General features: G+C 35.2%; 1 protein-coding gene across 1 annotated transcript in view; it reads right to left on the bottom strand.

Moving 5' to 3' along the window:
• The window catches only part of MACC1 (MET transcriptional regulator MACC1), a gene marked incomplete at both ends in the record, with an annotated part of 37130 nt that overhangs the window by 325 nt on the left and 23264 nt on the right, over nt 1-13541 (bottom strand). Inside the window, 2 exon segments of the mRNA XM_082632224.1 lie at nt 12534-12611; nt 12841-12951. Coding sequence (XP_082488350.1) covers nt 12534-12611; nt 12841-12951 — 189 coding nt within the window.

The raw sequence follows: 13541 nt of genomic DNA, 5'->3' as shown, positions 1-13541 counted from the left end.
ACCAATTACATATATACTTATTTAATGTCACAGAAAACATGTTTTAATAACTATCACTCCTCTGTTATATTCCCATGTTTCTAAACCTCAAGATTAAAAAAATAACGACCAGAAGTAGGGCTTTTTATTTTTTTTTCTTGATTCATGATCTAAACATTGTTCATTGTCTTCATAGGAATACAAAATTCCTTGTGCAATTTTTTTTATTGTAACAGATGTTATTGCGATAAACTTTTTGCTCTCTGACAGACTTTTAAGGTTAAAATAATAACTCTTTTATTGTTATGTGTCTGTGGAGATCTTTACCATACCACATATAACAAGAAGGAAGTATACAGTATATCTAATGATTTAAGTCATTTTATTTGAGCAAGTCTATAAACAAGGAAAAATGTAGCTTCATGATCAAGTCAAAAGGAAAGCAAAAATATAATTCTCTAATTAAAAAATAATTTAATGATACATTTTAATGACCAAAAGAAAGATAGATATTCAATACTTATTATGCTTTCCCTAAGCACCTACCCATACCAATGACCTCATTGTTTCCATAGAAATAAATGTACCCAAAGAGGAACCTCACATACAAGGGTGTATGTAATGGTAACCAAGGCAACCAGGCTCAGAGAGCATAGAGACAAAGGCCGACCAAATAAGACAAATTGTGAAATACACACACACACAGACACACACCCAGGTTAAAATACATTTTCTCTAGGAAAACAACAAAATGATCTCTGCACTTGTAATTGGAATATAAACTTTGTTACTTGCTACTTATTTGGGTTCACTAAACTAATTCATTTGTGATTTTATCACTTTCAAAGTGCAGGAACACAGATTGTTAGCTACATATTATACAGAGTTGCCCTCTTAAAACAGAGCCTCAATTAACAGTAATATCACATGATAAAGGGCCTTGGGATATAATCCTTCACCTTCCACTGATATACCCATATACCCTACAACTGAAGTTAAAAGAATGAAAGACCTAAATAAGGAGTTCTGTTATGTTTCAATTCAATCTATATGGAAGGCTATGCATCAGGCTTAAAGGATAATTTGATGTTATTTATCCAATTAGCATTCCTGGGAAGCCACGAACACTCATATTTTCACCTCTGTAGACAAAGCTCAAGTCTTCAAGGTATTGAATGGAAGATAATTATCAAAGTTAAACCCTATCTATGTGGTCATAATGCAGCAAGAGAAATCATCCCATATTTCTGTATATAAGCTTTATCCTCACCAAGCTGATTTATAAAGAACTGTGAATGAGGTGTTCTCTCATCTATTTTTCTGAATATTCACACTGAAACCAAACCTCCCAAAGAATAAGTCCCACTAATATTCTGCAATGGAAGATGAGTTGAGGCATATTAATAGAGCCTTTTTAGCAGATTCAATCTTGCCTATCACTGCTAAGATGCAAAAAAGCACTGAATGAGTAGATTATTCTGTAGTGAGAATAATCCCGTGACCCACTGTAAAAGCTTTGAGACCTGTATTCTATGTTATATTCATTTAAAATTCCCTGATGCTCAACTAGCTGTTACATTATTTTTCAACTTGTTATATATTGTTTAAAATAATAGTGTTTATAGCTAAAGGCTTCTAAGACTTTATTCTAAGCCCCTTAGTGACTGAGTCTGATAAAAAGATGTATTTGAAGATATTTTATGATAAACAGCAACTGAGAGCATTTCAGTACCAAGATAATGCCACAGTATCACAGAAAACAGATGTCTCTTAAGACTTGCAAACGGGTAATTTACAGGTTGTGCACTACAGTGCAGATTCAAAGTACACACCTTCACTAACTTTCCTGGGTAGAAAACCTCTGCATCACATATCTTTCTGCAGCACAGTGCATTGCTATGTATAGAAAAGGCCTGAGGCATACTCAGTGATGAAGCAGCCCCTTGCTGCTGTCAGAAGCAGGAAATACACCAAGGTGATATGGGAATTAGAAACTACAGATTCAGAAGTCCAATGATACATTTACCCACTTACTTAGGCAGAGGGCCACATAATCTCCTCAAGTTTGGCAATTTGTAGTGATAGCAGAACAGTATGGTCAGCTCTTGCAATTCAGAGAAATGTGGAAAGATTGTTGAGTCCTGGACCCTAATTAGGACCTCAGAAAGTGTAAAAAGACTTTCCAGGAGTCCTCTGAATTAGTCAGAAATACAAGGAGGCATATTGCTCTACACTCATTGGAGATCCCCTGGAGTCTAAACCATAAGCTACCTAGAAATAGGTACAGTGGCTTTGGGCTAAAAATACTATGGCAATGGTAAACTGCATGATTTGTACTAAAATATGAGCACATGTTGCATCCCATTTTTGCTCCTCTTTGTAGCAAATTAAGCCTGAATATTCCTTCAGTGCAAAATTTGTTCTGCTATATATAACATCATGGGTGGCTCTCAATACAGATGACAGAGAAACACCACTGTAGTACACATATAGTGAAAATATTTGAAATATGTTGTTCATTAATTAATTATTTCACTTATTAAATCAAAATTACCGAGTTACTGCTATAAGGAATTTTGTTACAAAAAGGAATAAAACGTTGATATATAGCAGGGCTCTTGTTTTTAGAAGCTTTAAAGCATGGAAGGGAGATAGATACTTGAACAAACACTGGCCCAATATATGAATAGACAGGGTTTGATACTAAATAATGATTAAGAAAAACTCAAAAATTACTTGCACATTCTAATTCACTGTAAGAATAAAAAAGGATAGTTCCATCAACCGAGAAGCACTATGGTGTAACAGAAAGAAAGATGAGTTTTGATTTCAGAATCCTGGGTTCACATCTGATTTCCATTGGGTATTGGATGGGTCAGTTAGAGTAAATTTATCAACTTATCTGAGCTTTGAATTTTTTAAACTATAAAATATGGATAATAATCTCCATGTCTGTGTCCAAAGTACCTCATGAAGTGTCTGGCATATTGTTTGCATTTAATGCTTTTCAATAGGATATGGTGGAAAGTGGGTACTTTTTGGGTGAGGGAAAGATAAGCAGTCAGATTTTAGCCTTACTGAGTTTGAAGTAAAAAGGGGCTATCTCTTATTTCCAATAAGAAATTGGAATAGAGAGATGATCTCCAGGGAGCAGGCAAGGGTTTAGCGTCACTCGTGCTAAAATGATGGTGAAAAGTATGAGAGTAGAGAAAATGCCAAGGAGGAAAAAAAAGGGATGAAAAATTTAACCTTTAATTAAGTCTACAATTAGGGACCACAACTAAGAAAGAGAAGCAATAAAAGGACGGAGAGAAGCTGGTATCAGAGTAATAGAAAATGAAACAGATTGCTTCATGTTGCAAAAGTTAAGGGCTGATAGTATCCCCCAAAGGACATTCAGTGGTTTGCTGGAGCTGGCTCACACCAGCCTATTGTTCATATAGCCTCCCAATTCCATGTTCAGTGACATCACATTGTAAGATTAAAATCATCCATGTTGGGAGTTTTTACACCAAGCAAATGGGCAAAAGCTATAAGTTAGGGCTTTTCCTCCCTTGAAGAACTTGTAAAACATCTACCAGCATGGCACTCACTGAGGACGTCTCTTTTCTGTTACTTCTTCTGCTACCTCAAACATCAAGTGATGTGGAAACATGAAAGAAAACTGAGAAAATTCAGGATTTTGGCAATTGATAGGACTTTGGTAACCTTGGAGGAGGCAGTTTCAAGAGAGTGGTGGAAGGCAGACTGCAGGAATGAGCAGGTGCCAAGGAACTGGAAGCCACAGAACAAATGGGTCATGTCTGGAATTTGGAAGTTAAAGGAAGAGAGACAAAGCTAGAAGTAGAAGCAGTGGAAAATGAAAGTATGTTTAAAAGGAAAAAGTCTGTATAAAGTAATATTAATTGAAAGGAGAGTTTGGTTTGAATCCTAACTTAGCCAGATGGAGAACTTAGGGTTGTTGAGGACTAGAGAGGTAGCAAACGTAACATACTCAAGGAGAAAAGTTAACTTTCTTTAGACAGAAAAGACATAAACACAGACAAACATTAAAATAATTATGGAGTTGGGGCATGTAACTAAGGGGGCAAGTATCAAGAAAAATAGAGAAGGAATGGGTTCAAAAGCATATGTTGTAGTTATGTTCTTGATACACTGATGAAAAATATTAAGAACTACATTGTCCCTCAATAAGCAAATCTCTGCCAGGCAGAGTAAATACAACTTTTTCTATACTGAGATTGCCTTAACAAAGCCTGATAGAAGTCCAGCTTTCATCAATGCAACAGTCTAATCAGTTGTTTGTCATCCTTTGCAGTATAGATATATGACATTTGGACTCAAGTTCTTAAATACTTACATTTTTCTTCAGCATTTTTTTATTTTCTAAGATCATTCTATTTTCATACTCAGCAAGTGAACATATGTTATCACAGGCAAAGACACAAAAGGTAACTTCCATACATTAATTAACTACAGACTTTATGAAATTATGTCCAAATATACATACACATTAAGGCCACAAGGATTCTAAACTTTGTAATAAATTAAAGAGAAAATGAAATCATTTTCTCTGGAAAAGTTTGAATGAATAAAATGAGTAGAATAAACAATGTTCTTTCCGGAATGATCTAAGTTAAGTTCTCTAAAACTGGAAATGAGTTGTGGACTGCCAAGATCTCTTCCAGGTTTACGTTATCTTATACCTATTCAGTGGTCTAAAAATAGTTCTTCCTCTCTTGCTCAGTGTTATGATTTAATGGAAGATATGCAGAAACGCTGCACTAATGCTTTGACTAATCAAAAGGAAAGCATGCTCTTCAGGGTTTGTTTTTCTTGAATTATTCCTGATCACAAAACAACTTCCATCAGACTTCTCATCTTTATCACAAATATCTGACACACAGGCATCATTCTTGCCCCTTTACTCTTAGCTTTTTGATGTTAACTTCATGGTGTTTATGGGTTCATCTCTGAATAAGAAGCGTGAGGCTAATAAAAGCACAGAGTTATTAATTTCTCATCTATGTGCTTTGATCTCTTTATATAAAGGGCAGCAGCATCAGTAGGCATTTAATCTACCAAAGCTGAGCAGTTTCTAAGCTCCCAGAATTTGTGTAGTAGGAATATGTCTTTGATTTATCTTCCAGATACTAGAGGACAAATAAGAAGGTAAAGGAGCAATGAAAAAGTAATAAGTGGGATGCCAAAAGAAATGAAATGGAATAGAGATTAAAAAAAAAAAGTTTTCCAAATTTAGAGTGCTTGTTTCCAAAAGCCAATCAGACTCACTAGATAACGAAATGCAACATGAACAAAAGCAATTCAAATTTGAGCAAAGCACTCTATGTCTTTTTTTAGCTCATAAAATATGAATAGTATAAAGAATGCAAGTGGTTTTAACTACCTTTGGATAATTACATTTTGCCACATTAAAGGATTAATAATCCACCTACTTTCCTCGTAAAACGATTGGAGCAATGTTTCATTTTTAAGTACAATTATCTGAAGAAGTATCAAGGCAAATTTGTCTCATTAATGATTATTATATGCATTTTATCTTCAGTGCATCATTTACAGTATCGATGTGGGCCTTCCATCACCTGTAATTGGTAACTACATAAATATTATTGAAGTGAGGTTGCCGTTATCTTTAGAAAAGAAGGGAGACTAACATATCTGGGGTCCCTATTTCCTTAGAAAGGAGACGGTACTGGACTTGGTTAAAACTTGACCTAAGATTTTCTTGGAAAAGTCTCTTTGGGCACAGGCAGCTGTGTTTGCTCTAGAAATAACCACTTGAAACTTCAGGGGTTAAGCATAAGCCACAGGAAGAGAGAGGACCCATTCCTTACTACTGCATCAAAATAGTGTAACATCTTAGGAGAACCTGCTGGCTAAGCTATTCCAACCAATTCTTAATTAGGAAGAGAATAGAGGTCACCTGGTTATAAATCCGAGGCCATCTCACTATTGTATTGCAACAAATTTATTTCAGTAGTAAACAGTTTTAATAAATGTTAATTTAAGTCTTAAAATTAGCTGGGCTTTGGTTTTCTGAAATTTCCTATTGTTTGTGATCCCTAACAATAAACCTTAATAAAGAAAAATCTAAAATCGAATTCAGATATTAGTGTCTCTAAATACATTTTTAAATACATTTGTAATATTTAACCTAATACGATTATTACTTCTATTTGATTTTCAGTGTGGTAATCAGATATATAATGCAGAATTAAACCAAAGATCATAGGAATACAATGTGTTACCCCAATGTATTACACTGTGATATCCTTTTTTCTTTATTCCATCATCTCAAAAAGTGGAGTATGTTTTTGGAATTAAAGATTATAGCACAAAGCATTATAGTACTGTACAAAATAAACAATGATAATCTAAATATTATGTCACTGTGCCAGATCTCTAATACAAACAATGAAGATTTGAGAAATTATTCTATACATTTTACCAATGGTAGATGAATTTCCATATAATACTCTCCCCTTTTTTAAGAAATTATAAATATACTTCTTACTGTAAAAGAACAGCAAACCATAGAATTAAGTACTAAGGCTAGAACTGAGCCGGGCCCAGATACAGAAGCAGACAATGCCACATCCCTGTAAGCAGAATCCAGGCATTGCAGTGTGAGTCGGAAAATCAGAAAACCATAAGACTTGAAGGACATTCCTTTTACCTTTTGCAAGAGGTATTTTCCAAGGAAAATTAAATGTTGTTAAGCCAGTAAGAAAAAGCTGGTCAGCCAGGATTTTTTTTCTCGTTTTTTCCATGCATTACAATTCTGCCAGTTTCTCAGAAGAGAAGGCTTAAAATCACTGCTGACTTTCCCCTTACCTGCATTCTTTCTATAGTTACTCTCCATCATATTACTAAAAAATTAGTATACCTTATTCCCTTTTCCAAAATCACTCAGTGTCACACAGTTGTCAAATTTACCTCTTCCTCTTAGACAAAATAAATAATAATAAGATAACATATATTTAGCTATTACAATGTGCAAAGCATTTCCCCAAATATTTCACATATATTATCTCACTTAATCCTCCAAACATCTGATGAATACGATAGTATTATTACTATCATTTTACAAAAAATGATTTTTTTACAAAAAAAAAGATTCCTAAAAAAAAGTCAAATGACTTGTCCAAGGTCTTAGGGCTAATAGATGGTAGAGCTGGAACAGAAATCCAGACAAGGAATCTTAACCTCTGCTCTGGCAGTCATTCAAGACTCTCCAAAAAATATATATCCAACTGTGTCTCCCCATAATTAATAAGATGCACTCTCTCCTCAAGTCCACATACTCTCCTCAGTGGTCTCTAGAAGTCATTGTATCCAGAAGCACTGAAATCCCTTTCTAGTCCTCTCCAATTATTCAAATGTTACCCATCCTTCAGGACTAGGATGTGCCCTCTGACAGCTCCTGCCTCTTTGATCTTCGTTTAGTTAACTCTGAAAGAATTTATCATCAGCAGAGCAAGAGAATAACTGTGTGTAAAACAAACCTGGATTTAAATCCTAGTTCTGTCACTTAACAACCATGTAATTCTCGATAGCTTACACAAATGCATTCACTCTCAGTTTGCATATCTGTAAAAACAGGATGGTTCTAATGTCTTCCTTACAAACTTTGTTAAAGTAAGTGAGATATTGCAAAGAAAATGATCATAATGATTAGATGACACACAGTAAATATGCAATAAATTGCAACAACTATTATCATTCTCACTAGTTATATTTACTTATTTCAGCATCTAATCATATACTTGTTTAAGATATAACAATTCAAATATTAACAGTTTATCCCAATTCCCATGCCAAATGAAACTTGGCTTTAGAGAAAAAAAATCATATTTTTCATTCTGTTTGTGTTTGTTGTAGCTCCTAGGGATGCTGAGAACTGATAATGCTGAGAACTGATAATCCCAGAAAACAAGTCAATTGTATGGATTAATTTAATACTGAAAGCAAGGATACAGAGGCAAGATTCTAAAAAAGTAGGAAGAACTCCATATAGAAGTTTTATTCACCTATAAAAGTACTAATAAAATTAGCTGTTTGAGGATTACCTACTTTCCCATTTTTAATCTAGACTTAGAATAAAGTGCTCTGAACACTACAGCTGTCAGTTAGAGAATGAGGAGGGAAAAGATTGTAGCTAGAAGTTAGAACAGAGAATTAGATCCTCACTGATTAAGTACAGATGGCAAGAAGACATAAATATATCTTGCTGGTTACAGCTGTCTATAGGTGAGTGGTTTCTGAGACGAAAAAATATTACAATTAGGAATGTTCACTTCATTGGGCTTTCATAGGGAGGATGGCCCATTCTGATAAGTCAAATAAGAAATCAGCCTCAACAGGTTTATTGGAGCCCAGTGGGCATTGGTAGTAGGTAATTTAAAAGGGGAAGTGAACCCTGAGTGTCCTTAGTGAATAAATGTCCATATTGAATAAGAGGGAAAGAGCATAATCTTTATTGTTAGTCAGGGAACCAAGGTGAGAGAGTTGCTAGGGAAGTTATTATCATATATGGTAATAATCTCCAGAAGGTTAAGTAAAGAGTACCTAATTTAGGCCTGTGAATATCTTGGTCCTGAAATCCCCAGCATTTCCACTTGTAAAATACAACTTTTTTTTTTTTACAACTGCTTTTAAAATGTGCTATTTTTCTAATATTTTAATGATACCTATTTTTTTTAATTAAAGCTCAGAAAAATTCCAATGAATTTTTACTAACTTTCACAGGAAAACCTTGGCAAGAGTTAAACATCTTTGTATAAGCATAAATAGATTTTTTCCCAAAAGAAATACTCTGAAAAATATGTTTTGCTTATAATCATATTCCAAGTTTTATAATTTTGCTTTCACGTAGGAATTACAATGTCATCAGAAAATTTCTTAAAATTTTCTTAAAATTTTACTTACAGAGATGGTTAATTTAAAAGTGTTGTTCTCAGAAGTCTCCAGAGAGAGACTTTTTTTCATCTTAGAAAAGAATAAGGGAAAGCGGCGGGGTGGTGGTGGTGGTGGTGTGATGAATTGGGCGATTGGGATTGACATGTGTACACTGATGTGTATAAAATTGATGACTAATAAGGACCTGCTGTATTAAAAAAATTAAATTAAAAAAGAAAAGAATAAGCAGTGGTCAGAAGTACTGAAGAAAAATCTGACATACTATTAATAATCCATTCTTTAATTGGCTGAAGCTTGATGAAGATGTTGAGGCAAATTTTGATAGTATCCTATCATAGCTTGAAAAAAGAAAAAAGTGAAATGAGTTGCTTAAACTCCCCATCCTAACCGTAACTCCCAGCTCTGCCACTCAGCCACTATATTGGATTTGGACTGGATGGTCAGAGTGTAATAGTTAAAGTGCAAGGACCCCAAAGTCAAGGTTTGTGCTCCAAACCTTGTTCCATGACTTCCTAGCTATGCATGTTTGAGCAAGTTACTTAGCCTCCCTACAGCTTAGATAACATTAGTATCTGCCCCACAAGTTTTTGTTGAAAGGATTAAATAAGTTAATTTTTGAAATGTTACTGGAATAGTGCTTGGCACAGAGTAAGTGCCAGATAACTATTAGATAAAATAAAAATAGAACAAAGGAAAAAGGGAGAAGTTGAAAAGCAAGGAAAGTGAGTGAAAAGAACCTGATTGTAGACATTGGCACACATAGGAGGAAATTCTCTAAATTTGTGCCCACTGAGGAAGTGAGATAAAGGAAATAAAAGCAGCATGGGAACCACAAGAACTTGTTATCTCTCTGCCCCAATTTCAATTCCCTCCCTCTGTACACCCTACCCAGAACTAATATAAGTATGTTTTGAAATCAACTGCTTAACTTGTAAATTGATCATATTCAAGAATCATCTCCTTCCTAGGAGAAAAATATTGTACAACTATTTTTTTTTCAGAGAGATGGAAATCAGCATATATTTACCCTTTACTTTACATGGCCTAAAAGGTTAAGATTCTCATAGATTATTTGGAATAGCTTCAGGCCAATATGCCATGAATTATTTTCTAAACATTTAACAATATGCATCAAAGTGATGATTGTTAGTGTTAATCCCAATAGATTGAACAATAGCCCCTAGAAAGACACATAGGGGCTTTCCTTTCTGCTTCTGAGTGTTTATCAGCCTCAGGCGTAGACTTAGTCATTTGTGATTTGGGCTGTGCAAAAGTAAATAAAGGAAAAGCAGCCTGTTTGTTGGCCTCCATGAAGATTCCAGGGAGGACAAACTGTAAACAACCACAATCAGAGAGAAGTTGGATACTTAACAAAAAACTCTTTGATAAATAACACTTTGATAAACAACTCTAAATAAAACCTTTTTAAAAACAGAGCTTATTAAGAAAAAAATAAGTCCTGATTTCAATTAGACAAAGTTTTTTAAAAGATTTTTTTTTAGAGCCATTTTAGGTTCACAGCAAAATTGAGAGGAAGGTATAGAGATTTCCCGTTTATGCCCTGCCCCCCCACATGCACAGTCTCCCCATTATCAACATCCTTCACCATAGTGGTATATTTGGTACAAATGATGAATCTACACTAATATATCATAATCACTCAAAGTCCATAGTTTACTCTAGGGTTGACTCCCAGTGTTGTACATTCTATGAGTTTGAACAAATATAAAATGTTATGTATCCATCATTATGGTATCAAATTGAGTATTTTCACTGCCCTAAAAATCCTCTGTGCTCTGCTTATTTATCCTTCCCTCCCAACCCCTGACAACCACTGATCTTTTCACTGTCTCCATAGTTTTGACTTTTCCAGAATGTCATATATTTGGACTCCTGCAGTATATAGCCTTTTCAGATTGGGTTCTTTTGCTTAATAATGTGCTCTTAAGGTTCCTCCATGTCTTTTCATGGCTTCATAGCTCATTTCTTTTTAGTGCTGAATAATATTCCATTGTCACACAATATTCCATTGTACCACAGTTTATTTATCCATTCACCTACTGAAGGACATCTTGGTTTCTTCCAGGTTTAGTAATTACGAATAAAGTTGCTATAAACATTCATGTGCAGGTTTTTGTGTGGACAAACGTTTTTAATTCCTTTGGATAAATACCAAGGAACATGACTGATGGATCATATACCAAGAGTATGTTTCATTTGCCAGAAACAGCCAAGGTGCTCCAAAGTGATTGTATATTCCCACCAGCAATGAGTGAGGGTTCCTGTTACTCCATATCCTCAACAGTATTTGGTGTGGTCAGTGTTCTGGTGGCCACTCTAATAGGTATGTAGTGGTATCTCAATTACACAATTTTTTAGGCAGTTAACTAAAATATCAGAGTAGCGTATCACGTACAGTACTGTTCCTTTTTTATTTCTTAAAGATTTCTCATTTTTAGCTCATTCAGTAAAAACTGATCTGTAGGTTGTAATGCCCTTCTTAGTATATAGAGATAAATGTAATCTATGCAGAGGAAATATGGCTTCAGCCTTTGGCTAGTCGTGGCTAAAGAATCTTGTTTAGAGACTCAGGTTTCAGGAAACCAGAAGCCAGCCTGCTGAGACTTCCACTGTAGCTGCTAGAATTCAACTAACTTGATTTGACTCTTGACCCTTCATGGAAAAGGTTGTCTTGACCTGCACACCCAGCTGACATAGTTACCTCAAAGTAAGAAAATTTTCTCAAGAAATTAATACCCAGTTCTATGCTCAAAAAGGAAGTAGAGAATACAGCTTTTGCCCCCATCACGTCATCATCTAACTAGAGAGATAATCTTTCCTTAATTGAAATATCTTGAAAATGTTTACACTCATGTGAGAGAAAGATACAGAACATTTTATATGTGCTCATCACTGGAATATTTTTATTTAAGTCAATAAAAACTGATTCACATTTCTTTATGGTATTAAATAGAGAAAATATTTATCTAACTTACACCTAATAGTATATCTTTGTTTTAATATTAATAAAAATTTTGCATTTTAAATATTTACTTTGTTCTACATGCTGTCATTCTGTATTTGATGTCTATAGTTATTGTATGCAAAATTGTACAGGAGATAATGCTCGTAGATATCTCTAGCTATCATTACCAATGAACCCCACACCATCTACTCTCTTAATGCTTTTTGTCACCAAACATTATTTACCACCAATGACTAAGTCTGTGCCTGAGGCTGATAACTACTAATTATTATGTCCTTTTTCCTTGTCATGACTGGGCCCCAACTCTTCCCTTCAAAGTTTATCTGTTCTCTGCCTCAAGTTATTATAGCCCTACATACTAACTGCCTATTTAATTTGGTCAATTTATTTGATAAAAGGCCATGGAGATATGCAATCCAATAGGAGAAACATCAGTATATTTTAAAGGCTCTTAATACCTTTAAAGAGTGATGTGTGTATATTTCAGATAATATCAATGGTTATAGGGGCAGTGACTTCAGTTAGTGGATCCTCTAGGACAATCAATCCACGTATGCAGGGCACTCTTGATTGTATTTGATTTACCTGGTCTGCAGTTTTTCACTATTTAGACAAATAGAAATCTTACCTCTACAGCAACATCTCCAGCTTTTCCTTGGTGAGGAATTTCATATGCCTCCATCTGTCGCTTTGTGAGTCGTACTAACTTTTTTTGTGTGTGTGTGTGGTACGCGGGCCTCTCACTGCTGTGGCCTCTCCCGTTGCGGAGCTCCCAACGGAGGCTCCGGACGCGCAGGCTCAGCGGCCATGGCTCACAGGCCCAGCCGCTCCGCGGCATGTGGGATCTTTCCAGACCGGGGCACGAACCCGTGTCCCCTGCATCGGCAGGCGGACTCTCAACCACTGCGCCACCAGGGAAGCCCGAGCCGTACTAACTTTTCAGCTAGTTTCCTCCAGCCTTTTCCAAGCTTGACAGCTGAAGTCAGAATAGCAGCCTCTTGGACAATATGTGCTACTAATCCCTGGCAATCAATCTTCAACAGAGCCTGCAGCAACAATTGCATGTCATAATTAAAAGCAACTAATTTGAGCTTTTTTCTATAAATTAAATTTGTCATTACATATCCTGGAAACTGGCATCCTTTTTCTCACCACACATATATTTGAATTTTCTAAAATTCAAAGAGTTGATTTACTTTTTAAGCAAATCCAACAAGCAAAGTACAGAGACCACAACTAGACCAGAATTAGGGGAGATTTAGGACTAACTCATTAACTAATTATAGGGGCTTGGGTAAACCACTGAACTAATATATTTCTTAATATCCTTAATTACAAAAGGAAGAAGTTGAATTAGCTGCTTCCAAAGATACCCTGAGGTTCTAGCAGTCAATAATTTATCAACCCAGGGATGATTATTTACTATATGAACAGTAGTTACTTTCCTTACCAGAGGACTGGCTACAGGATTTCTATAGCGTGAGCACACAGTTGCTGGTAAACATTATTCTAATTTTTTTAATCAAAATGTGATTTAAAACTTCCCAGAATCATGTGTATTGCATAAAAATGAAACACTCTGACAACCTTATTGTTATTTATGACTTAAAAAAAATTTACTCTCTCCCTTCACCAC

The sequence above is a fragment of the Mesoplodon mirus genome (assembly GCF_964341445.2).
Source record: "Mesoplodon mirus genome assembly, chromosome: 9".
In the NCBI taxonomy this organism is placed as follows: domain Eukaryota; kingdom Metazoa; phylum Chordata; class Mammalia; order Artiodactyla; family Ziphiidae; genus Mesoplodon; species Mesoplodon mirus.
The sequence above is the reverse complement of the archived record's forward strand: the minus strand, read 5'-3'. Positions and strand labels throughout refer to the sequence as shown.